This window comes from Pteronotus mesoamericanus, unplaced genomic scaffold, assembly GCF_021234165.1.
Source record: "Pteronotus mesoamericanus isolate MK-2021 breed Mesoamerican mustached bat unplaced genomic scaffold, CSHL_Meso_final scaffold_85, whole genome shotgun sequence".
In the NCBI taxonomy this organism is placed as follows: domain Eukaryota; kingdom Metazoa; phylum Chordata; class Mammalia; order Chiroptera; family Mormoopidae; genus Pteronotus; species Pteronotus mesoamericanus.
Genome location: NW_026555329.1, coordinates 75,032,832 through 75,058,225, shown reverse-complemented (window position 1 = coordinate 75,058,225; position 25,394 = coordinate 75,032,832). Strand labels below are relative to the sequence as shown.

At 42.9% G+C, this 25,394-nt stretch overlaps 2 protein-coding genes across 3 annotated transcripts; both read right to left on the bottom strand.

Moving 5' to 3' along the window:
• Positions 1–3,893: 3,893 nt before the first annotated feature.
• On the bottom strand, positions 3,894–4,848 carry TAS2R3 (taste 2 receptor member 3). Its single transcript, XM_054563919.1, is given in 2 exon segments — positions 3,894–4,427; positions 4,429–4,848. Coding segments are annotated over 2 exon segments (954 nt in total).
• Positions 4,849–16,421: 11,573 nt separating this feature from the next.
• Positions 16,422–23,837, bottom strand: SSBP1 (single stranded DNA binding protein 1). 2 transcript variants are annotated; one of them, XM_054564611.1, is made up of 7 exons: positions 23,755–23,837; positions 23,008–23,075; positions 20,636–20,696; positions 19,916–20,056; positions 19,617–19,704; positions 17,450–17,538; positions 16,422–16,543 (listed from the first exon to the last, which is right to left on the bottom strand). In XM_054564611.1, exons 2-7 carry the CDS (start codon positions 23,029–23,031, stop codon positions 16,500–16,502), a joined length of 447 nt encoding a protein of 148 aa, XP_054420586.1. In that variant the 5' UTR covers positions 23,032–23,075; positions 23,755–23,837; the 3' UTR covers positions 16,422–16,499. The 2 variants fall into 2 exon arrangements, with proteins under 2 accessions (XP_054420586.1, XP_054420587.1); XM_054564612.1 differs by lacking the exon at positions 23,755–23,837 and adding an exon at positions 23,702–23,752.
• Between the last annotated feature and the right edge of the window lie 1,557 nt (positions 23,838–25,394).

Sequence of the window (25,394 nt, the reverse complement as noted above, 5' to 3'; positions counted from 1 at the left end):
GAAGTGTCATGTCCTCGCCTCCTGGGGCTTCCAGGAAGAGCTCCCTATCCCATGGCTGCTGCTTGCCCTGCCAGCGTTCAAGGCTGCCTGTGCCTATGCTCTGCTCGTACCAACTGCAAACAGGGAGCTTGTGGCCCATCCTCACAGAGGGGGACAGTCAGGGCTCTCACCGGCCCCACTGCCATCCCTGGTCTCTCCCCCACTGGCCTCCCACCACCCCCTGGATGCGGGACGGAGCAGACCGCCCCTGACATCGTGTCCTCTTCTCCCACCAGCAACAAGGAAGTTCACTGACTGTCACGAGAGTAAGAATCCCTGACTGACTTACCTCAGACTCAAACCTTGACAGAGTGTAATACTGAGAGCCGATGTTTGTAGTGCATTTACTCTGCTTTACTTGCTTAAATACATCACATACATCGTCTTTCCTAATCTTCAAACCGATCTGAAGAAGCATGCCTATTTCACAGTGAAGGAAACCGAAGTCCAAGGAGGTTTAGTAACGTGCCAAAATACATGCAGCTCATTAGTGAAAAGGGTCAGGAATTGAGCCCAAATATGTGTGATTCCAGAACTAGCACTTTTACCTACTACATTATACGTATTTCTAGTGCAGCAAAATGTACAAATTATATACAGTAGCCTGCAGCAGTTGTTGGAGTTGAATGTGGACAAGTAACATTGGCTCCCCACTTACCCAGAGCCAAGAAAATCACAAACACAACTTTAAGATGCTCTAGGTAGCCCTATTCATCAACAATGGGGACATATAAAGGACATCGTATGAGGTAAACGGCACTGGTAGGTACTGAAACTGAGAAATTTTGGAATGTATTTTTGTTGTTGTTTTGTTTATTCTTTTTATTTATACTCCTCCCAGACCCAAGCTACACTTCAAGCTCATTAAGTGTCAAGATCTATGAACTTGGCCCAAGAGGGCACAGAGTAATAAAAACAAGAAGTAGTCCCACAACACATAGAACAGGGGGCCCTGGAGGGAAACTTGGAAGGTCTCAGAGGTACCGCCACAACTTTCTGTTGAGTCACGTGTACAGTCCTTCACAATACACCAAAGAATAGTTGCGTCTGGAGGGCCCACCAGACCATAGGAACAAGCTGTAACATGCAACTGGACCCCAAGTGTAAGGACAATTCTCGTTCCCATACTCTGACCCAAGGAACCTGGTCACACTGGACCAAAGACATGTTCTGGTCCCTCGTGCAGCAAACTACATTTGAGACTATTAAGGGGTTTAACAACTCAGGTTAACTCATTCCTAACAAAACAAAACATTGAAAACAAACAAGATGGCCCCTTCCAGGGTCTCTCAAAACTGGGACTGAGGCATTAACTAGGTCATTCTTCCCCATGCCCAGGGAGTTAGGGAGGAGCTGGCCGGTGAGGCACCCCCTGGGGGACTTAGAAGACCACGCCCTCTCCAGAATGGCTGAACCTCCCATCGCTCTGCTTCCAGCAACACCTGAGACTCTTTCCCTAGCAACTCACCCACTACTCATACCCATGTCCCCACTCGGACCCCCAACTCTGATAATGGCAGTCCACATGTGGCTGGCGTCACTGAACAAAGTCTGACATTGTCCAGGAGTCGCCTCCAAATTTCCCAGACAGAGGGAACAGGGGCGGCACTGGGGCCGTGCTCCCTGTGACTCTGATGCCACAGGTGCGCCCGGGCAAGGTAGCTCTACCCTCGGCCAGAGGGAAGTACTTCTACAACAGGCTTTCCGGCCACACTCCAGGCTCCAGCAGAAGCAACAGTGCTGGTCACTTCCACGTGTTCACTGCGCTGTACCTCAACCCGTCAGGCCAGGGTAGGACTTCATGGAGCCACAGCGAAAGCAGAAGGGAGGGATCCTTCAGAGCTAGCCAAACGCACCCAGAACCAGACAGCAGCCGGGCCCAAGTCTCTAGTAAAATGTTAGGTTCTGTTAGAAGAGAAGGAAATCCCCACGCCTAAGGCAGAAGGTGGAATCAGGAGTTTGGGTAAGGGCTGAAGAGCCAGAAGGGCAGACTTAGGCAGGGGAGTTGTCAAAGCGACAGAAAATAGGAACAAGTGTTCGAGCCTGGTTGAGGGGGGATCCCAGAGGGGGGTGGGGGTGGCGGCGGGCGGGGGTGGTGCAGAAAGTGATGGCACAGCGATGGATCAGATATATGGTTAATAAAGCAGATATGGTTTATATGGTTAATAAAGCAGATATCAACCGACACTGAGTGGATTTCTGTAAACTCCCCTGCGCTGAAAAGAAGCACATATTTTCATTAATTACAGGAGGACCTGTTTCAGAATCCTTATATTTTAGTAAACTAGGAATGAATACTAAATCATTCTTTTAAATTTCAACAGATACCTTTCTGAAAAGGAATGTAATTTCAAAATTAGGAATTTTCCCAGGAGCTTCAAGAGGCAAGCATCAATTTGAAAGCAAACAATGCAGACCAAAGCCTTTTATCCCTGCAATTTTACTAATGAATTTATGAATTCCAGGACAATCCTAATGTTAATTTCTGGTTACATATGACAAAATGCCAAGTGATGGGCTGAACCTTCATGCTATGTCAATTGATTACAAAATAACAGCAATAACAATAGCAAAATTGAGTATTTTTATTCCACATAGAACTTGAACCATTGTTCACATTGTTAACTCATTCCTTCCAACAACTCTACCAATAAAATACTATTTCCATTTTACAAATGAGGAAAGTGAAATACAGAGAGGTTAAGGAACTTCCCCAAAGTCACCTAGCTCATAAGGGCAGGGGTCCGGATTTGAATCCAGTCTGTCAGAATCCACACTCCTGGCTGCAACAACATCAGAGAGCCCATTAATGACAGAAACCCAGATTCCGAATCACCACGTGTCCCGAGTATGCTCACAGGTTTGAGAGTTCTTCATGGTCTGAATCAGTAATATGCTCATTCACTTGTCGCCACCATTCGGTGATAGGAAGTAATCAATGCATATGTAATTTCATTAAAGCAAAAGTGATTAAACTTATAGAAACTGCTTATATTATTTTTTAAATAAAACTCTGAAATTTTAAACGGGAGGTATCCATCTTGGGTCATTAAAAAAACACTTGGACTTTTGCCAATCTAAAAAATAAAAAAGGATGACTCGAAAACTTATTTTAGCAAAATGACAAAGGAAAGCAAGGACAATTGGAATGGAAGAAAAATGACTTCACCACTGGAAGCTGGATTGGAACCCAGCATCCAAGGGTCCTGATAGACACTCCACTGTGTGATGAAACAATGGATTTGTGGAAACTATCTCCTTTGTGGGAACTGCTGCACAATTCACTGTTAGTGACTATTGGAGTTTCGCTGAGTAGCACTTGTGCTAAACACACTGTGCTAAGTGTTGGCACACATGCTCTCGTGAATCTCGAAAACCCAGTGAGGTTGATGTCACAGCCCACATTTTAACATGAGAGACAAGGGGATCACACAGGTGATTCATATAACTGCCTGAGGGCAAGTTCAAACCCAGTCTGTGGGACTGCAATACTTTTGCTCTGTCCCATAGTTCACTAGTGTTTTACTTACATCGGCTTGTCACTGTCAGTATAAACTTGACGTAAAAGCTAGTGATCAGCTCATTACGTTGAGCTTGTAGTTACTGAAATGCAACTCCATGTCCATATAGTGAGGGCGTTCTTACTAGAGCGACATTTCCCAAACGCTGCTGTACCATCTCCAAAACAAGCACACAAAGGGAGGCCATGCTGCATTCTCAGGTGGGACGTTCAGCAGTAGTGTCTCTCTCCCGCTGATGTCATAGGATTGGTCCCCCGGGTGGGTCAGGAAGAGCTCTGCAGTCTTGAGTCAGGCGGAAGGACTCCTGGGCTCCCGCCTCTCCCCACTGACAGTCTATGCGGCAAGGGGTCCCTTGGGCCCAGGCTTCCAATGACCAGACTCACACCAGAGCAGCTCCACAAAGGTCTGCTTCAGCTTGTTGTTTCCCAGAATGAGAATAAATGAGTGGCCAGCAGGATAAAGCATTGTGACCATTTCTCCAATCATCTTAATCATCTCAGTTCTTGGTAGAAAATAACTGGATGATGTAATTGTAAAGGAAAAACAATAAAATAGGAAGAGGAAGAGGAAGGAGAAGACAATTCTGATGGCCCGCTTGTGGGCCTCAGTGCTGGCATCACTGGGGCTGGTTCTGTTTTGCTGCATCTGCTTCATGTGCCTCCCCAGGGACAGGATGAGCAGGACGTAGGAGGCCAGAGACACAATCAGGGGAGGGAGGTACCACAGCATCCCAAGAACATGGATCATCTGATATTCATGCATTTGTTTTTTGAATTGTTCAGTCACATTACTAGTGCCAGGATTTTTGTGGAGAAGGAAATAGATCTTCAGCTGAGGAATCAGAGATATGGCACTGCCACATGATAAGAACAAGTGCGCCCAGCAGCATCCATGCGACCACCCTGGACACTCTCCACTTGAGCCAGAGGAACGTAGGGTGGGAGAAACTGGCAATTTTCAGGCAGTAGAGAACACCAAGGCTGGTGGCAAGCCAAATGCTCAGGTGGTTTGTAAATGTCCAGAAAATATCAATAACTTGCACTGTCAGCTCACTATCATCATAGACATGGGAAAAGAACACTGCTATTAGACCATCAGTAAAGAGAATCCAGAGCAGAACAATCCTGCAGAGAGCCAGGGTAGTGATGATGAAGTCAGACAAAGAGATTCTCTTGCTCTTGAACCAGCTGCTGCCATTCACCAACCCAATGAAGCCATTCCCCAGCATTCCCAGGATGAACTGAGCGACAGAAAGAAACAGAGTCACCCACTTGCTGAGTACCAGCATGTCAGCTATCAGGCAGACCTGGTCTTTGTTCTTTCTGCTGATGTTCAATCTCCTTGCTGATTTGAAATTTCTCCCTGTGAACCTAACGCCCGTACCTGCTGCTTCACTGGACCTGTCTCTTCTCTCTTCCCAATTCAGTCTGTGGTTGAGCACAGTCTACTGAACCCTATCCAGCTCCCTTAGGATAGTCTGTCCTCTTCACAGATGGCATGGAATGTCACATTCCATCTATGATCTAAACTCACCAGCCTTTTGCCAATATGAAAATAGAGTAGTGTCTGGTGTCATGCAGAGAAGGAAGGGCCGAGTCACAAAAAATATGGAGGACTTGTACTCAATTTCTAAGCCACCCAGAACAGAAAGGGGAGTGTCATCAGAAGAGTCACACACACAATCGAAAAGGAGGACTCAGGGACATGCACAGAACAGGGCAAATGCCAAACTCCACCGTAAGGCACTATCAAAGTCATCCTGGAGGAAGACTGATGTCCATGAAATAGAAAAAGTTCAGCCAGTGCCACAAGTGCACCTCTGAGGATGTGCCTTACTCAAGGGACCCGAAGTTCATCCCCAGTGAGCCATGTTGTCAGAAATCCTATCTGAACACCCAGGTGCTAGCAATAATGGAGTATAGCACCTAAGCTACTCTAACACAAATTTTTCAGAGTACATCACCAAGGTATTGATAAGTAATTAAGCTGACAGAGATCACACACAGATATCACTTGTCAGGCAAAGAAGGCTTATATATCTGAAACAGTGCCTTACAAATTTTGACCATGATCAACCTAATATTTTTATATGACCTTCATATATGTGTATGTCACTATATAAAAGACATATATGTCATGATCTAAATTATGTATACTATATACAAGGTCTGTCCAGAAAAACTTCAGGGATTGTTAATGTAGCGAGAATGGTTTGCATGTCCTCAATGTAACCTGGCAGCCAAGGAGAGTGGACTGGGAGGCACATGCATGAACGATGATGACTTCACTGTACTAGTCAGTGGGGGTGGTAGACGCCATTGAGGGAGCCTGTGTACTGTGTGGCCGTCACATTCAAAATGAACGAATGAGTAGAGCAGCAAATATGGATCAAATTTTGCATGAAGCTTGAACATTCCTCCAATGAAACTATTCCTGACAACACATCCCCTCATGCATCACATCTTGTGCAGAGTATTTTGGCAAAACATCAAATCACCCAGGTGACTCAGCCCTGCTGTAGCCCAGATTGGGTGCCGTGCAACTTCTGGCTTTTCCCAAAACTAAAATCACCTTTGAAAGAGAAGAGATTTCAGACTGTGAATGAGATACAGGAAAATATGATGGGGCAGCTGATGGCAATTGGGAGAACTGTGTGAAGTCCCACGGTGCCTACTTTGAAGGGGACTGAAGTGTCATTGTCCTATGTACATTGTTTCTTGTATCTTGTATTTTCTTCAATAAATGTCTCTATTTTTCATAATACATGGCTGGATACCTTCAGGACAGACTTCATATTTAATACATATGTGTTGGGGAACACAAAGGTTTTACAAAACCACATTTCCCCTTTCTACATGTGTGGATCTCTGATATTTTCTAACATGTTCTATTTCTTTCAGTGTTGCTTGCTGGTCACTAACTTGATTTTGCAATCTACTAATGAGTTGTGATAAATACTGTTTGAAAACACTGATCTGGAAGATGGAGAAAAACCAAGATACAAACCCAGGTTCAGCAGCGTTATCCAATGAAAGACAGAAGGTCATGCTTTCAGCTCCCCTCACAAGGACCTCCCAGACTAGCAGATGTCAGTCTGAATGAACGGCACATGGTCCCTTCAGAACACGTGCCAGGAGCCACCCACACCAGCCAGGGAGCCTCACCGAACTTGGCGTTACACAGCGCACAGCATGGTTTCAGAGCGCTGCAGAGCGTGCTCAGGCACAAACACAGCCCTCTCCGTCGCCTTCGGTTTCCTCAGGCTGATGTACCAACACGGCCCAAGTGCTTCCAGAGCTCTATGCTGCAGAATCAGAAGGCCTGTCCCCAGCTGTCTCTGGGAGTCCTGTAACAGAGCCCTAGACCAGGGACAGGGCGTATCCCACAATTACCACTCACCTTGTTCAGTTTTTTTCCTCCTGGCTACAGTTCTAGATTCATATTTTTGTTATTATAACATCTTTCACATCCCCTCATGAGAAGAAACATCCCTGTGTTAGTAGAGGTAACCAACGAGGGGAGAGTTTAGAATATACCACATATCAGAATGCATTTCACATACTAATTCATCTTTGACATACTTTTTTACTGGCTGATTACTCCTACCCCTTCCAAAGTTACAACCTGTACCTTTTTGTAAGTCATTATTGAGCAATTTAGGGTTAACTATAATTTTTTTTCTTTCTTGTCTTTTGATTCTTTCCCAGGACACTGTGTTTCCATGTACCCTACATAAGCTGGTGACCAGAGTTCAAAGACTTTGTTGCGTACTGTCATTACCACCGTCATTATTCCATCAGAACTGCTGACGTGAACTGTTAGCCCACAGTGATGCCATTCCAATTCTTAACATCAATACTAAAACTATCACACTATGACTAGGTGTCACAGCATTAGTAAGGGCTGCTTCCAAAATGAATGTCGACCATGGTCCACCAAAAACACCACATATGCTTATATATTCCAAGCCCAATTCTGTAAAGCCTGCAGCTCCAAACACCGTTTAGTGGAGGGATCAATACACCACAGCCAGTGTTGGATCCTCGGATCTGTCACCCCAGGCTGCAGGCCCCAGAAGGGAAACTGAGAGGGCCTGCTCTGGCTGCCTGCCAACTGTTCTTTTGAGTCAAAGAGCAACACTATGTGTTAAGTCAGGGTCTTGACTGGAAACAGCTGGCACCAACTGGATAATTCTGCAGTTTTAAAAGGGATTATCAAAAAGGGGGAGGGTTACTGTGCCTCAAATGCTTTCTTTACAAATTGAAAGTTTTTGGAAACCTTGCCTCGAGCAAGTGTATCAGCTCCATTTTTCCAACTAGCTCACATAATGTTTAGCATTTTTTAGCAATAGTTTTAATTAAGGTATGTACTTCCTTTGGCTTTTGCATGGCCTTGTTTGTTTTTTTTTTTTTCCATTTTTGAAGTTTTATTGTTTATGCTATTACAAGGGGGAGGTAGGGACTGACTGAATGAACAAAGGTGAAGAGATTAGTGAAAGGTATGTACTTTTTTAGACATAATGCTATCGCACACAACAGACTACAGTATAGTGTAAACATAACTTTGATGCACTCGGGTACCAAAAAATTGTGTGACTTGCTTTTTTAAGGTGGTCTTAATGAAAGGTGGTCTCAGCTCCTGACAGCAGCTGAGATTTTTCAGTTTGGTGTCCTTGAAGAGAGTGATCTTAGAGAAAGGACCTCAAAACCCAGGTCAGCAGACCAACAAGGCACATATTCCAGTACCAACTTCTGCCACTCCATTATCCTGGCACTTTCTTCACAGGAACTTGGACATAATGGTCCAGGTCTTTGCACCACCCCTGCTTCTGGTACTAATCTGCATGGCAACTGTGCTGATAAACATCAGCAGCACAGTCAGTACTGGCATTAAGACGGGTCCTAGACACCGGTTAATGATGCTAATCTGGTAACACCGAGTCAGCACAGGCAGATTTCCATGGCAGAGGTCAGCAACACATGCAGCACGGAGCGCAGGCTCCCTGTTCCCACAGACCCTCGCCTGGAGCGCACACCATGGCTAGTACTAAGTCTGCACGCTGAGCCTCTCACCAGAGCCCTGAAGGCTCACCCTCAAACAACATATGCTCACAGAACATTCAGTCCGTGCCTAGTGCGCACGAGGGGCGTCTCATCAGTCCTGGCCTTCCACTGTCCACAATCCCACTGCAAATCACTGAAGACTCTGGTCTGCTCAGAACAATCACAGGCCTCCTTTACCCGCTTCAGTTCTACCCCCGCAAACTGATAAAACTGTTTACAAAGGCAGAACACGTGTCCGCTCCCCAGGCGTTCTATCACGCTGTATACACCAACTACAGGTTCCATCCTGTCACAGTGTTACCTCTAAACATCCATCCAGCCATTTCCTACCAGACACTGGGGACAGACATTCCTCCAGGGGCTTCTCCTGCTCCTACACATCTTCACAATCCGTTGCCTTAACCAGAGACCTTGGAGGCCACCTATTGGTGACACCCCAATAATTACAAGGGACAGACAGGGCCTTGAGCAGTAACATTAGGTCCCCCTCAGACCCCCTTTCTCCTATCTCACCTGGCATCATCTGCTCTGGCTCCTGATGACCTTCATCTCAAATCACGGGATGCAGCTCAAACCAACAAGTGTTCAGTGAGCTCCTGTGCAGCCTTCCGGGTCCCTCCTCTGCCTCCAGCACTACTCCTCATTTGTCTGTGCGACACATTTCACCATGTGACGACCTGCTGCTGTGGCAAATTAGGAAAACCCTAGAAGCAGCTTGCATCCTAGTCCTAGCAACACTTTATGCTAACTATGCGCCATTAAGAAAATTTCTTGCTCTTTCTCACCCTCAAGTTCCAAATAAATGGAATGAAGAGTGAGTTCATGGTCAATAAAAACGAATGGCTTAAGGGCCTGGCTTCTGGAGTCAGACCTGGACTGGACCTGAGGGCCACTGTTATGTGACCTCAGGCAAGTTAATCTCCCTGAACCTCAATCTTCTCACCTGTAAAATAGGCATAATCATAGGAGCTACCTATGTTACAGAGTTGTGACAGTGACCAAACACCACAGTGCCTATGAAATGTGTAATGTGAGAGTGTCCTTTAAATGTTAGCTATTATCGTCAGCAACATTAACAGGGCCATTGCACTATACATTACCTATACTTGGGACAGTTTTATGGAAACTTCTATTTGTTCAATATAAAGTTAAACACATATAAAAATACATGCTACATATACGTATGTTGTAAAGCAAACAAAGCAAGCCCCCATGACGCCACCGCCCAACTTAAGGGGTAAGACGTCGCCAGCAGTGCCGCAGCAGGTACCCCAAGTGCTTCTCTGGCCTCCCCCTTGTGTCTTCCCCGGTTTCCCATGGCAACTCATCTTGAGTTCTGTATTCATCATCCCTTTCCTGTCTGAATACTTTTATCACATAGGTAGACCTGTCCATAAACATATTGCTTACTTTAACCTTGTTAAAAATAACATGCTACACATTTTCTGTAACTTAATACTGACTCAAAATTGTTTGTTATTCTTGTCACAGCAACAGCTGCAATTCATTTACATTGCTATATAATATTCCACTGTATGAGCATTTATTTACCCGTTTGCTCCACTGAGGAACCTTCGGGTTGTTTTCAGTTTTGTACTGTTACGTACGCTGTACCTATAGACACTTGGACATGTTTCTTGGCCCCCAGGGGCAAGATTCCTGCAGGGTGTGCCTTAAAGGTGGAATGAGTAGGTGAAATCTCAACATTACAAGTTAATGCCAAAATGTTTCCTCAGAAGGGGGTGCCAATTTACACCCCCCGCCACCTCCTTGAGAGTCCCATGGGTCTGCGACATCATCCCCCACCACTTTGTTCCAAAAGATGTTGGAAATTTGCCAGCGCAAAGGGCTTAAAATGAAACACACTGTAGTTTTTGGTTTGCATTTCTTTATCAATTTCCACTGTGTCATATGTTAATGGATCCTTTATATTGCAGTCTCTGTGAAATACCTCTATGCCTTTGACCATTTTTCTACTAAGCTGTCATTTTTGTATTGCTTTGTAGGCCTTTACATATTCTAGGTATTTCAGCTACATTACTGCGAGTATCTTCTCATTTTGTGACTCGTCTTTTTGCTTCCTGGTGACTTTTGATAAACCAGGGTCTTTCCTCCTTTTAATCATTTTTTTCTTTTCAATTACAGTTGACAATTTATATTAGTTTTAGGTGTACATCCCAGTAATTAGACATTACATGACTTAGTAAGTTGTCATCCTAATAAATCTCACACCCATCTGACACCACACATAGTTCTTAATGTTATTGAATATACCCTATGCTGTACTTCACATTCCCATGACTATTCTGTAACAACCAATTTTTACTTTTTAATCCCTTCACTTTTTTCGCCTATTCTCCCAACAAAGGTCATTTTTAACAGGGCAATTGGTCACTATTTTCTGTGTTCTATGTTCACATTTTTGTTTCAAAATTTCCATGCTCCGAGTCATAAAAACATTGTCCAATATTTTCTCCCAAAATTTTTAGTTTTGCCTTTCACAAATAAGTCTTTAAATAACCAAGAATTCATTTTTGCCTAAATTGTACGATAGGAGACCCAACTCCATCTCTCTGTATGGAAGACTAATTTTCCTAGCATTGCTTTAATAAATAATCTTTATTATGCCTAGTGACCTATACTACCGCTTTTATCATATAGCATTTTCATATATGTGGGGTCTGTTTCTGGGTCCTCTATTCTACACCACTGTCCTGTTGATTCCTGCATCTATGACTATAGCTTTATTTTAAAAAAAGAAAAGTCTTTGCCAACTGGCGGAGCAAGTTCCCCATCGGATTCTTCCTCTTCAGGAGTAAACTGTCCTTGCTTATCACTAAATCTTTATAATCACCGTGACCAGCTCCCCCAGAACACTTCTGGGAATTCTTATTCATTTTCATGTGTCTACAACAATCTGGGAAAGCTTGACATCTTTACATTACTGACACTTCCTATAAACACGGCGTACCAGTGTACTGTCTTTTAATGTATTTCAATAGGGTTATAAAGTTCTCCAGAGATGACACATTGGAAGACTCCTTTTGTTTTCCAATGATCTTGTATATGGTATCCTTTTGAAATTACGTTTTCTTTGCTGTTGCTTGCAACTGACTTTTGTATACTGATCTTGTTTCCAGCAATGCTTAATTATTCATCTACAGATTTTGTTCTCTGTGGTATCACAGCACTTGTAGCTTTGTTTCCTTTCCAATCTTAATATTTCTTTTTCCTTCCACAATTCTGCTTGCTGAAGTCTCAGTAAAGTAGGTTAACAAGTGGTGATAACAAGACATCCTTGTCTTGTTCCTGACTTAAATGCTCTCTTCTTCTTTCAAGAATGTTTGAGGCACACCTTTGACACGTAACCTTTATTTCCAAACCACAATGTCAAGATTAGTACCTGTCAACATGGAACTTCCCTTTTTTTCCATGTGTTTCTCTCTTACTGCTCTAGTTTCAGCTCCTAGTTTCAAACTCATCACTTGGAGATGTCCCTTTCTTGCTGCAAGCTGTGTTATGGACCAAACTGTCTCCTCAAAATCTGCAAGTTGGCCCTGGCTGGTGTGGCTCAGTAAATGAAGCACTGGTTTATTTCCCAGTCAGGGCACATATCTGGGCTGTGGTCCAGGCTCCTAGACGGGGGCATGTGAGAGGCAACTGATCGATAATTCCCTCATGCATAGATGTTTCTCTCCTTTTTCTCCGTCCCTTCCCCTCTCTGTAAGAATTAAAATCTTTTAAAAAATCCACACGCTGAAGCCCCCCTCTCTGCCTGCATGCACAAAGAGGCCATGTGAGCACAGGGCAAAATCGCTGTCGCCTGCAAGCTAGGAAACAAGCCTTGCCACACAAACCAACTATGCTGGCACCTAACCTTGGACTTGAACCTGCAGAATGGTAAGAAAATAAATGTCTCTCGTTTAAGCCAGTCAGTCTGCGGTATTTTGTTATGGTAGCCTGCGCTAAGACACCAGTGATGCAATAAAAACAACGTTGTACTTGGGATCGAGTTATTTTGCGACGAGATGCCTCCTCACTCCAAAAGATCTAGTCTGCATTCTACCAGGGGAAGCATAAGGGCAATACTTCTGTTCTTTACCTAAGTGCACCATTATTTAACAGGGGACTTTAATTAAGGGTCCTCCCTGGGAACTACAAGCAAAGCTAAACTACTTACTTGATGAAAAAAATGTGCTGATATTCCCTCTTTTTAAGGCTATTGCTAAGCTTTTGTGTACATTTTACATCCCAGAACTCTCCCCAAACTTAAAATGAGACAGAATTTGAAAGCCTGAAGGGCTGTGGGAGCAGAGATGAGATTACACTTCTACTCACAGTAGAAGGTCACCCAAGAGAAAGGATAAGAACGAAGAGCTGGTCATGTATATATAAATAAAGGTGGAAATGTGTAAATTCGTAAGGAATGAGTTTAACTACAAAGCACAAAAAGGTGGCTTAAACAAGGTAGCTTTATTGTGCCTCCCAGAAGTCCAGAGGTAGACTGTCCAGGACCAGCATGGTGGCTCCATGGTCGTCACAGATCCCAGCTCCCAGATCTTGTCAAGTTTCTGGACCGCTGTTCATGCCGTTTCTTCTGCTAAAAACTAACCTAACTCTGCTCCTCTACGCTCCGCACAGGACTCCATTTCTACCATGTCACGCTTAGCTGCCCAGGCTCCTGTTTATTGTCCCCGCCCCACCCTCCTCATCCCAGATCGGAGCTCTGTCACTGCAGGGCTCCTGTATATTCGTTCCTGCAGCCAGGCCGGTACGGGTGCATGGCACACAGCAGGCGTCCAAGTGACTTCTGAGTTTAAAATGATGCCCAGATTAATTGTAAAAAGACATGAAAGATTAAAAACAAACAACCAAACATTTCCCGAGGGGAGTATGTGCTCAGTAATCCACGGGCATTAGTAACAACAACAGGTCAGGTACAACACACTCAAGTTAATATGCCTGTGCTCTCCTGAGTATCCATGAGATTCATGACACCAGCCTGGTGACTGAAGAGTTTGTTTGAAATAACTACAGCAGCAACAACAGCCAATGTGTGCTGAGCACATGATCCAGTCACTATGCGTTAAGTGAGCCACACATATTTTTTATTGTGCTCATCATACCAGGCCTACAATGTAGATAATACCCCATCCCTGTTCTATTTACAGGAAAACAAAACAACGAAATCCAAGGCAGGGTAAGTGAAAACACTCACCAGAGGGCACTCGGCTGGTGAAGAGAGCAGGGAAACACAACAGACCACCGTTTTCCAAATGACAGGTGTGGCCGAAAAACTGAAAATGCCAAGATGTACTTACTTTATGGACAGAAAGACCCTGGGGTCAAAAGCACTGCGGAGAGCAAAAGATGAAGAGTAAAGAGACACAAAGAGAAACTTCATCACTGTGGCTGCAGGATTCCAACAGCAGGAACAGTTACACACCATCCTGTCCCGGACTGAGGGACAGGCCAGAGGCAGTGACAGCAGTTAGGGGGACTCAAAGGTTGATGACGCCCGCCGAGTCTCATTCTCCAGTGAGCCCAACAAATGCTAGGACAATCTGCCTGCCAGTGTCTTCTCTCAGTAGGAAAGAAACACTGAGGAGCAGACCCTCAAACTTATCTTAAACAGAGGCACTGTTCAATTAAAAAGAAGAGGGATATGTAATGATAACCTGGTGGAGAAATTATGACTTACTCTCCTGTAGGTTATCAGAATGAAAATCAGAACAAATGAAGAGAGAGAGGCGTTTCTCCCTCACATGAACTTTGCCCCACCGATTATGTGTTCAAGTCCCCGTGAGATTCAGAAGCACCCAGCATGGGGTGCTGGGGGAAGGCCGCTGTGGGGTGTCTCCATACCAGGAGCAACGGGAGTGGGAGGGTGGCCGCAGGCAGGCAGTGGGCAGAAAGCAAAATGCACACTTCACACACCTAAGTTCAAACTCAAGGTTGTCTTTTTTAAGCTGCATGTCTTCACTATGCTACTTAGCCTCTATTTAGGGTTTCCTCCTCACAGGTAAAAAGGGGATAACACTACCTTCTTCTTAGGGTCAAAGTTAAATGATAAAAAGCACTTAGTTTAGTGCTGGGCACACAGCAGGCACAAAAAATGCCAGCCATTAATACAATTACTATAAGAGATTACAACTCATTACCTGGGACCATCTCGCCCTTCCAATTTGTTTGCTGTTGCTCCCACCCATCTTCATGGCACGTAACGTAGACCTTGGCAGAAAACGAAGTAAAGTGATCCTGCTCTCAGAGTGTCAGTGATCTCCAACTGCATGACAAACACCCATAATGCCCTGAAACGCTGCTGTGCTAGGCTGAGCTGGATGGGGGCAAAGGGCAATGTGGGTAAAGGCAACCCTGATACACAAGCACTGCCTGATTTCTGGCGAACAAAGAAGCTATCGCTGATTTTTTTGGAGCTGCAAAGTCGAAGCTGTAACCCTAGCCTTTGGGTTACAAAGTGGCAATGACAAGGAATCCCCAAAACAGCCAAGCATGCCCTGGGTATTTTTGGAGATCTTTGGATTAATCGTCCAGTGATATTTAAGAAACAGATAACTGGCTGAAAACTGTATTGGCAGCAAACAGTGGATCTCACATGGGTTGGTCTTTAGAGTCGGTCGTTCCGGGTGTACATTAAGAGGAGAATGAAAAAAACAAGAGGGTAGGAAAAAGTAGGTGAATGAAGTGTCTAAGCATGAGATACCAAGGTGCAGATGGCCGGGAAAATACATGAAGATCACCTGCTCACCTCCAATACATAACAACTACAGCAAGTCTGGCTTGGAAAGGTTTTTTTCCCCAAAAATGAGAACAGCTTTGTTTATTTGTTTTTATTATAAAAATAATACACTTTTAATCCTTTAAAAAAAAATCAGGATGTACAAAAGTGTTAGGGAAAATCACATAAACCTCCCCTCACCCAGAGATAGTAACAGTATCTTATAATAAAAGTCACTGTGTGTACACAATGACGTGTATGCATGTGTGCATCAAGAGACCGTGTAGGGAAATACAAGGAAAATGTCGCACCTGAGGCACTAACCTAGGGAGGCAATGTCAGAGGTTGTGCAGGGAGCCTCCCCAAGTTCTGGACGAGCCTGAAAGGACAGAGACCAGCCGCTGAGAAAGAAAGAGACTGGCAGGACCAGAGCCCCTGTGCCATCACCTGGAGAAGGACAATCACCCCTAGGCACAGTGTAGGTCTTCACCGTTAGAGAGCTTTATTTCATAAATGCTGCTACTGAAATTGTCCACGAACAAAAGATGTGAAGAAGGTAGGTTAGCCTGGAAGCCGTTTCGTTAGATACCAAACTGCTCAGCAACCCGCTTCAATTCCGGCTAAAGCTTAATATCCCTGGGATCACGACCTGCTCTACGCCAAGCGTGGGTTAAAGTGCAAGAGCACAGAGAAGATCAAGTCCTTGTCTTCGAGGCCACAGAGCAATCAGGTAATTACAACAGCGAGATAGATGCCTGATGTACAGAGATGCTCAATAAATACTGAGTGGCTGAGTGAATACTGTAGCAGAGGTGTGCACAAACAAGGGGTCTTCCCAAAGGACACTTGTCCCTTTGCTCTAGCACAGATAAACGTGACAGTCCCCTATTTTGAATACCTGTACATAAAAATCATCCCTAAAAGAATAAACAACTAGTGAATGTCATACTAGACAGGGACTAACAATGCTGATGGCACAAAAAAGGGACCAAGGAATGACAGGCAGGAGAAAGGAGAAATGTTATCACTCAATTTATATAAAAGAATATTTTAATTATTGTCCTTAGAACTATAAAGACTATACATGATTTGGAAATGAGACTGTACCAAGTGCTGGCCAAAGACGAATGATCCACACTATGCCTTCTCTTTTGTCTGGTCACTCAGAAATATAATATTATCTGTAAAGAAACCAGAGTATAAATATTATTTTCAGAACTCTTCCTCCATCCCATTTAATCATTCCCCTGAAAGACATACATACTTGAGTGCTTTTAACTAAAAAGACTCCATACAAATTCTCAAAATATGAAGTAACTCTTGCTGTGTTCACGAGATGTATATACTACAGGCATGATAAAGCTCACAGATGGGCTTTAGCTGTAGATCAATAATTGAGACCTTGTTAGAAAAGGTAAGATATTTCTCATCTTCCCTGAAGATAGCTGAGTTCTTCTCAGCAATACCTTTCTCCCAAGCAACTAGACACAAATCCGGAAGCTTTCAAGGCTCAGATAGATGCCCCTAAAACAGGCAGTACATCCTCATGCAGCGAAGGACCGAGGCACAACACTCCAATGCTGGAGGTGTGGAGGAAGGACAGGGCTCAACACAAGGCCTTGTTAGCAAAAACAGATTCACTTATGTTTTTATTTGAATGCTCATAGAAGCGTTTTCTTTTAAATTTTAAAACACTAACTTTCATATACTCATTCTTTGGAAAATTTTTACCAACCAATATTACAGAGAGCATTTTTATCAGACATTACTCTTAAAATACTGCCCCAGACAGAGTTAGTTTAGGACAAGCAAAAGAATTAAGCAGTACTTCCTACATAGTTCTGAAAGATCCAGGTTTTTTTAACTTTGGAATTATTCAAAAACAGTTATTAAATAAAGACTGAATATTTGTTCATAACTATATTCTTCCAAAAATAGAATATTCCAGGGCAAAACAGTTATTTCAGAAGAGTATCAGAACTGTGACACTGTATGAAGGCAACAGTGCCATCCGCTGGTGGTGGTTTTTAAGTTACAGGCATGCTCCTTCGGAGGTAAAAATATGGCCCAAAAAATACGATTCTTACCAGCTATGATTGTTGTTGCTTGTCGCCTCACATTATTTTTATCCATGTATTCACCGTAGTCTACTTTCCCTTCCACATAAATTCGAGACCTGAAATAAAATTTAGTTTTTAGTCTGCAGATTCTAATATGCTCTACAAGAGAGGTGAGAAGCAGTAATGAGCACACTAAGGATGAAATAGGTAATTGCAGATAACCTCATTTTTGCTACTGCTTTTCAAAGTTCAGAATTACGAGTAGTGACACAAAATGTACACACAGATTTGACTCATCTAGTTAAAAAGGATAATGTTTTCGTCCTTGAAATGACTGTGGTTCACAAGAAAGTTTAAATACCCAAAGAGGATATACAGATGGCCAATAGACATATGAAAAGATGCTCACCGCTACTAATCATCAGAGAATAAGATATTGCCTCACACCTGTCAGAATGGCTATCATTAATAAATCAACAAAAAACAAGTGCTGGAGAGAATGTGGAGAAAGGGGAACCCTAGTGCACTGTTGATAGGAATACAGACTGGTGCAGCCACTTTGGGAAGCAGTATGGAGATACCTCAAAAAATTAAAAATGGATCTGCCTTTCAACCCAGTGACCCCACTTTTGGGAATATATCCGAAGGAAACCAAAACACTAATTTAAAAGAACATAAGCACCTCTATATTCACTGCAGTGTTATTTACAATTGCCAAGATATGGAAGCAGCCCAAGTGTCCATCACTAGATGAGTGGATAAAACAATTATGGGACATTTACACAATGGAACACTAGTTGGCCGTAGAAAAGAAGAAAATTTTACCCTTTGGGACAGTATGGATGGACCTGGAGAACATTATGCTAAGTGAAGTAAGCCAGTCAGAGAAAGACAACTCCCATAGGACTTCATTCATATATGGAATCTAATGACCAAACTAAACTAACAAGGAAAATGGGGACAGACTCCCACATGGAGATCAGGATGACAGCTAAGGGGGTGGAGGGACTAAGCAAACAAGGAAAAAGGACCCATAGACATGGACAACAGTGTGGTGATTGCTGGGGAGAGTGGGGAAGAAGGGGACTAAATGGTAATATAAAATAAATACAATAAAAATTTTAAAAGTTTTAAAAATTTTGTTTTCAAAATTGTAAGCTAAAAAATTTAAAAGAAAGAAAAAGCAACCATTAAGACCATGAAAATGGAAGGGTAACTTAGCTACAGCCTTTAAGTATCTAGGATTCATTTCTAATGTGTCATTTTCCTTGATCCTTGATTTTGGACTCCCTAACAGACTTGGTTTTCACTTATTTCCCAATTCCTAGTTATTCTCAAGAGAGTTAGATTATTAAAATTTAAATAGAGGTTTACAGCTTAGTATTTCACTCAGAGTCACTAAGACTATTTCTGCACAATCTAGTAGGCTGAGCTAGAAGACAATCGTAACAACCAGTAGGTGAAACTGCACATTGACATTTTCCTTGAAATGTCCTACATGTTTGTGTGTATATATGCACATTCATACATACATATAAGGACAACAGAAGTAGATATGAAGAAAAGGTGTGCAGTTATTGAAAAGAAAATCAAATTGTAGGCACTGCTGAAATTATTTTTCATGAAATATATTAACTGCGAATACAACAGCTGTTAACACACCCTTTTGGCCTGTCGGTTTGGAAAAAACACTTTTTATACATAATCAACTAAGCATTCCAAAAGAGACCTATGAAGCCTATATAAAGTTGTCAACCATAAAATAACTGATGTGAACATGACCATAATACGTCACTGTGTCAGGCTTCACGCATCCCTGATCCTTTGTCAGGGTCCTCATGTGGCAGACAAAACACACACCAACACCGTCAGGACCCCCGGCTGTGGCAGCATGGGGACTCCTCAAAACTGGGCTGCACAAGGCACTTGCTACACTGCCATCCCTCTAGTCTCCTCTGCTTCTCTCTATATATGTACACACTCCACTTCCCCTAAACTTTAAGTTCTTAGAAGACTAACCCAGTTATACACCTTTTCACACAAAGCAGCACATGCATATAGTACTAAGCACTGAATACGTATCTCAAGTTAATAGAATTAGTGTACTCAGGAACAAAGGAGTTATACATTCCATGAGAATACTTATCAGTTTTTAAATTCTTCAAGTTGTAAGGTTCTTCTTGCCTCAACTTACCCCTTTTTCACATACTGATACGCCACATCTCTGAGGCCTGGTCGGAATACTGAAATTCTGTGCCACGTCGTCTTTTGACTGACATCACCTAAACCACAAGAATAGGAAACAGGGTTACAAATGCCAGCAGACAAAGGACACATGCCCAGCAAAACCAATGTCCCAGTGTCCAAGAAGACAGAACAAAGTTAGAGAAGAAAGGTCCTCTCTAAAAGTAGCTAATCTCTCGTTAGAGAACTGAAAGTAAACAATGCCTATGTACTGCTGATAAAATTGACAACCCAGTCTTTTATACTCACCCATTTGGTATGTTTCATTTTCTCCTGATTTCCACATCTCATTTGTTGCTAAAGAAAATATCGTGACTGGGTTTTTCCCTTCTGCCTGCCTCATGACAGGGTCCTGACCGACTCGTCCAAGTAACTGCACACGATTCAGAGCTGAAACGCAATGCATAGGTAAAATGAGATTGAGAGAAATGTCCAGAAGAGGAAAATCAGTTGAAGCGGAAAACAATGAGACTACGAGGAAACCAGGGTTGGCAAGAAAGGAGAAAATATTCTCAGAGCAGCCCCACAAAACAATTATTAAGCTCTTTATCTTAAATTCTTCTTTAAAAAAAAAACTGTCTCAGTAAAAAAAAAAAAATCTGAGATCTGAAAATCTTTATAAATACAAGAAAATGTTTCTGTGAAACAACAGGTTTCACAAACTTTCAGTCCTTTGGCCAAATAGCACATAACTTTAGAAAAGTTGGACAATCAAATACGACTCAAAAAATTCTATGGCAGGAAAGTGACGAGAGAGTAAAAACTGACTGAAAACAGAAGGGCGCAATTTATACTAGGCCCTGCAGCCTGATGGGACAAGGCCAGGATGTGAGAGGCAAATGTGAGCCAAAGGCATGATGACCAACAGATCATAACCCAACCAATGCACTTCTGCAACACATATGAGAAAAATATTAGCATACTGCTATAGAGAGCATGCTTTAAATTTGGAACTTAGCTACTACTTACATCTTTCAAGGACCAAGCTGCTTACTGTTTCGGACTCATGTCTTACAAATTGATGAAACACCTGAAGTGGAACAAATGAATAAATGAATGAATGAATGAATGAATGGCATAATATTCACAAATGAATAAAATGGCTATAATCTTTTGGAATTTTGGGGGAAAGGCAAACACAAACAGGAGACCTACTCGCATTTGGTCACCATCTAGTTGGCTGCTCCTATAGCATACCTCCACCGAAGGCAAAAGACGCACATTTCCCATGCTGCCTCATCACACAGTGCCAGAAGGGCCATGCGCCACTTACAGGCAGCCTACTACAGACGCCCAAAGGTACTGGGTTGGCCAAAAAGTCTATTTCGTTTTTTCCGTAATATAGACGACATTCTTTATTTTCACCAATAACTATTGATTTGAATATTCTGAGTATGTTGGTTATTTCCCACGTGGTATAATGTTGACTGTTCTCAATTAATGTCTCGATTTGATCACTATCAATTTCAATTGGTCCACCTGACCGTGAAGCATCATCCAGAGACAATCTCCAACACGAAACTTCGCAAAAACACTTTTGACACTATTGATCAGTCACAGCACCTTCTCCACACATTGCACAAATCTTCCGCATTTCAGTTGCGTTTTTACCTTTCCTGAATAACATGCTGAAAATGTGTTATTTTCTTCCATCTTCAATATTAAAATGGCTACACCAAAATTCACCAACTTTGATGTTTTCTTTAAATGCACGCTGGTATGACAGCTGTCACAATACAATCTAATGATACTGTTTTGAATGAAGTTAAAGACAACTAAGTGCTACCACAGCCATTTTACAGAAAAAAATCAAACGAATTTTTTGGCCAACTCAATTCAAAAGGGGCACTAGAGAGCATGCCCAAGAAAGTTAACTTGTAACCTTCTCCTAGACCTCTCCTGATTATGGTGCTTCTGTGGCCTCATACAGAAGGTAAAATTCAATACATGCTGGAAAAATGCACGCTTTCAATTGGCCAAAGAAAAAAGCCTAAGATAAACATATTTGGTTCTTTGAAAAATTCCAAAGGTATGACTGTCCAGCAGCACTCAACGATAATAACAGCTATCATGACTCAATATCAACTAAGCATTTTAGCTCTTATCAATTAATCTTTAGAATAAATCATTAAACTATGCAACATTATCCCCACTTTAGAGATGAAAAAAATTAAGTTCTGGGAGACTAAGTAACTTGCCCAAAATCCAACCTGAAGCACGTGGCAAGTCATGCCTAGAACCCAGAACCTTCCAACACCAGGGCTGCTGCTCTTCCCAACGCCCTCTGCCGCCTCAGTGAAGACACTCTGTTTCCGGGTTACTGCTAAGATGAGTAGAGGTCGCCTGGCACACCGCTGGGTTCGGAGTGCTAAACCGTTACATCAAAGGTACCCCATGCGCCAAGTGGCAGCACTGTTAATATATAAAACAAATGTCCGCCAATCAAATGAACAACCATCTCTGGGGTACTGTTGGCTATCGAAGCCTACCACTATGTTTTGGGGCCAAAGGTGGACAAGAAAATAAAGATGAGAGTCAGAATATACTAAAGAATCAAACTGCCAACTAGTATCTGCATCATAATTCTAGAGAGTACTAATTTGAGTACTCAGGTGAGCCAGGCTGGCTCATCTTACACAATAGTAGGTTTCGTTTTGGGTACACAAAAATCAAGACCCTCCACATCAAATAAGTACACATAAACACCAGTTCAAGGGAACCCATGAGCCCCAATGTTCACAGCAGCACAATTTACAATAGCCAAGCGCTTGAAGCAACCTAAGGGTCTGTCAGTAAACGGGTGGATCAAAAAACTGTGGTACATTTACACGATGGAATACAACGCAAGAAAGACAGAAGGAGCTCCTACCCTTCACAAAAGCACAGATGGAACTGGAGAGCATTACGCTAAGTGAAATAAGCCAAGCGGCGAAAGGCAAATACCATATGATCTCACCTGTAAGTGGAACCTAATCAACAAAACAAGCAAGCAAGGAAAATATAACCAGCAACACTGAAATAAAAAACAAACTGACAGTAACCAGAGCGGGGAGGGGTGTAATGGGGGACAGGAGTCAGGTGGTCAAGGAACATGTATAAAGGACCCATGGACAAAGCCAAAGGGGGCTGGGATTGAGGGAGAGGGGCAGGGGACAGTGGTGGCTGGAAAATGGAGACAACTGTACTTGAACCACAATAAAAAAAAAAAGGAAAAAAAAACCAAGTACACATAAAGTGGGTGGGCTCAAAGGTCTTCTACTTCTGCAGTCAAAAGCGTAAAGAAATCTAATCACAAAGGCTGATAATGACACATCTCGCCACTGATGTGGAAAAGTGATTACCTGTAATACAGGTCTTCGAAACATTGCTTCTGTTTTTCTTTTCCTACAATCTAATCTTTAGTCTTTTCCTGAGGGGGGAAAGAGAGAGAGAGAAATTAATATGACCTCTCATAGCAAGAGCACAAATTCACTAATCCTGAATTCCTAACTGCAATCCTCATTTTTATACAATCCGCCTCATGACCATAACATATCAACATCCCTGCACATTTGGAGAGGGTTCCTCCCCAACAAAACCTAACACCTGTATCTTCTTGACCCCTCCCCCGGCTTCCTCGTCCTCCCACTCATACAAAAATTCTTATTCTATGTATCTCCATTTCCATTCCACTGTCCTTTCAAATTTTATTAAAAGGCAAACTCCCGGAGGGCAGGGATTTTTGTCGGATTTACTCACTGCCAAATCTAATTCATCTGAAACAGTTCCTAACACATCGGAAGGGCTCTATGCATATTACAATGTCATCAAGGGACTTAAATCTGGAACTTGTTGCTGCAAAAATTACTGCCTCCATCCCTGTTAGCAAAGACTAAGGAGATTCCTGGGCTCCCCGGCCTCGCCGCCAGGATGGGCAGGCGCCCTTCCTCAACTTGGCGCTCTCAACCAACGGCGTAGAGGGGCTGAGACGTGAGAGGAAACCGCGACGTCCTCCTCACGCGAGAAAAGACACCGACAGCACCCCCTCCGACCTACGGAGGGCCGCGCGAACACCCATCACAGAGTTCACGCCTTCCTCCTGCCCTCACCGTACGCTTCAGCCGGACAGCCCCGAGACAGGAGGTTCGCTCCCCGGCGCAGCCGTGACGCAAGACTCGGGAGAGGAAGGAGTAACCGGAAAGTCCGTGCCGTGCGTAGTAGAAACGCTACCGGCCGTCGCCTAGGGAAACACGCCCCCTTAACGAGTTAGTTCCGGGAGCTCTTCTCAGGCAGGAGCAGAGCCGTCAACTCCGCCAAGTGGTGAGTGGGGCTAATTTCAAGTTTCTAATGAAACGAAATTCCCAACCGGTTCCAGGAGGGGGCGAGGTAGGCGACACAAAGGATAGCTCGGCCTCTGGCAAACACTGGAAAGGTCCAGACGTCCTAAAACAGGTAAAAACAAAAACAAAAACAAAAACGAGTGGGCATAGAACTGAGAGTGCAAAATAGAGAGACGCCAAAAAATTGGCAATCAATGTAAATATTTTAAGGCAACGTTTAAAAAAGCCAAAAGTATGCAAAAAAATTCGTGCCGAATAAAAAAATTAGAATTTTAATTAAATACAAGATCCGAGCCATATTAGATTCTGAGGCACATGGAAAAAATATGCACCTGTATATTTTTATGTATTTAAAAAAGTTGTTTTCCAGGACATTAAATTACTTGACAAAATATTGAATATCTGAAAAGCAGTTGTATTAAAACTCACAATATTGTTTTAAGTTTAAATATTTATACTGAAAACACTTTATGATAATTATACTTTTCCTGGCTTTAATGGATGCACACTGGTTGATAATATTTTCAAGACCTATTTCTTATTTCCAATTGCAAGACTTGCCATGTCTGACAACTTTTCTTGACCAAGTGGCCATCTTAAGTAATTTTAATTAACTTCAGTTTACAGACTTTGTCTTTATTTAAAATTCTGGTATTTTGTTCATCATGGGTATTTTTATTGTTTAATATTTTAAAAATATTGCATTAAAGTATCATTAATCTTGATGGCTGAGTTTTTGGCACCCCTTAAATTTTGCCTCATTCACCCTAATCTTGGCCCTGGTAATGAATAAGGGTCGGAAGCCCCACAGATTGCAGAATAAAAGCCGGAGGGGGTCTCCCCTTTATCCTGGTCCTGGCACTGGCCAGCTTCTAGAAATGGAAGGTACTCTCCAGATGATTCTAACTTGCAGATTTCCTCAGGACCCAACTTAAATCGTTTCAATGTCCATCCTTGCCCTTGAAGGAAAAACCATTAACTGCTTAACATGGTTTCCAACACACACTTTGACCTGCTCTTAACAGTCTGACTGACTGGTTGGTATTGTTGACATAAAATGTCCAAACCTGTAGAAAATTTCGTATGAGTTTATTGAGCCAAACTGATGACATATGCTGGGAAGAAAGATGTCAAATGCTCCGCAGAATGGCAGTTTTGCGACTTAATTTATACATTAGAATCAAAGAAGAAGACCTAAGGAAGATGCATGAAATTCACTGATGGTAGATTAAGGAGGTGGGAGAAAGCATGGGGAGGGGGCAGGAAATCTCTAGGCTTGGATAAAAGGCAAAATGAAGAAACTTCTTTTGCCTTGGTGGGTACAGAATAGTAGTGATTAACACTTTCAGCACATAGAGATGGTTGCAGGGAACAAGATAACAATGAGGGGTTCTGTGGTCTCACACTCT

Bases quoted from the DNA above. Each gene is read 5' to 3' on its own strand.
- SSBP1 (XM_054564611.1), bottom strand. From the start codon at position 23,031: ATGTTTCGAAGACCTGTATTACAG. The intron at 19,705-19,915 runs GTGAGTATAAAA...CTTGTGGTTTAG, and splicing joins AAATGAAACATACCAAATGG to GTGATGTCAGTCAAAAGACG. The intron at 17,539-19,616 runs GTAAGTTGAGGC...ATTTTATTTCAG, and splicing joins TATCAGTATGTGAAAAAGGG to GTCTCGAATTTATGTGGAAG.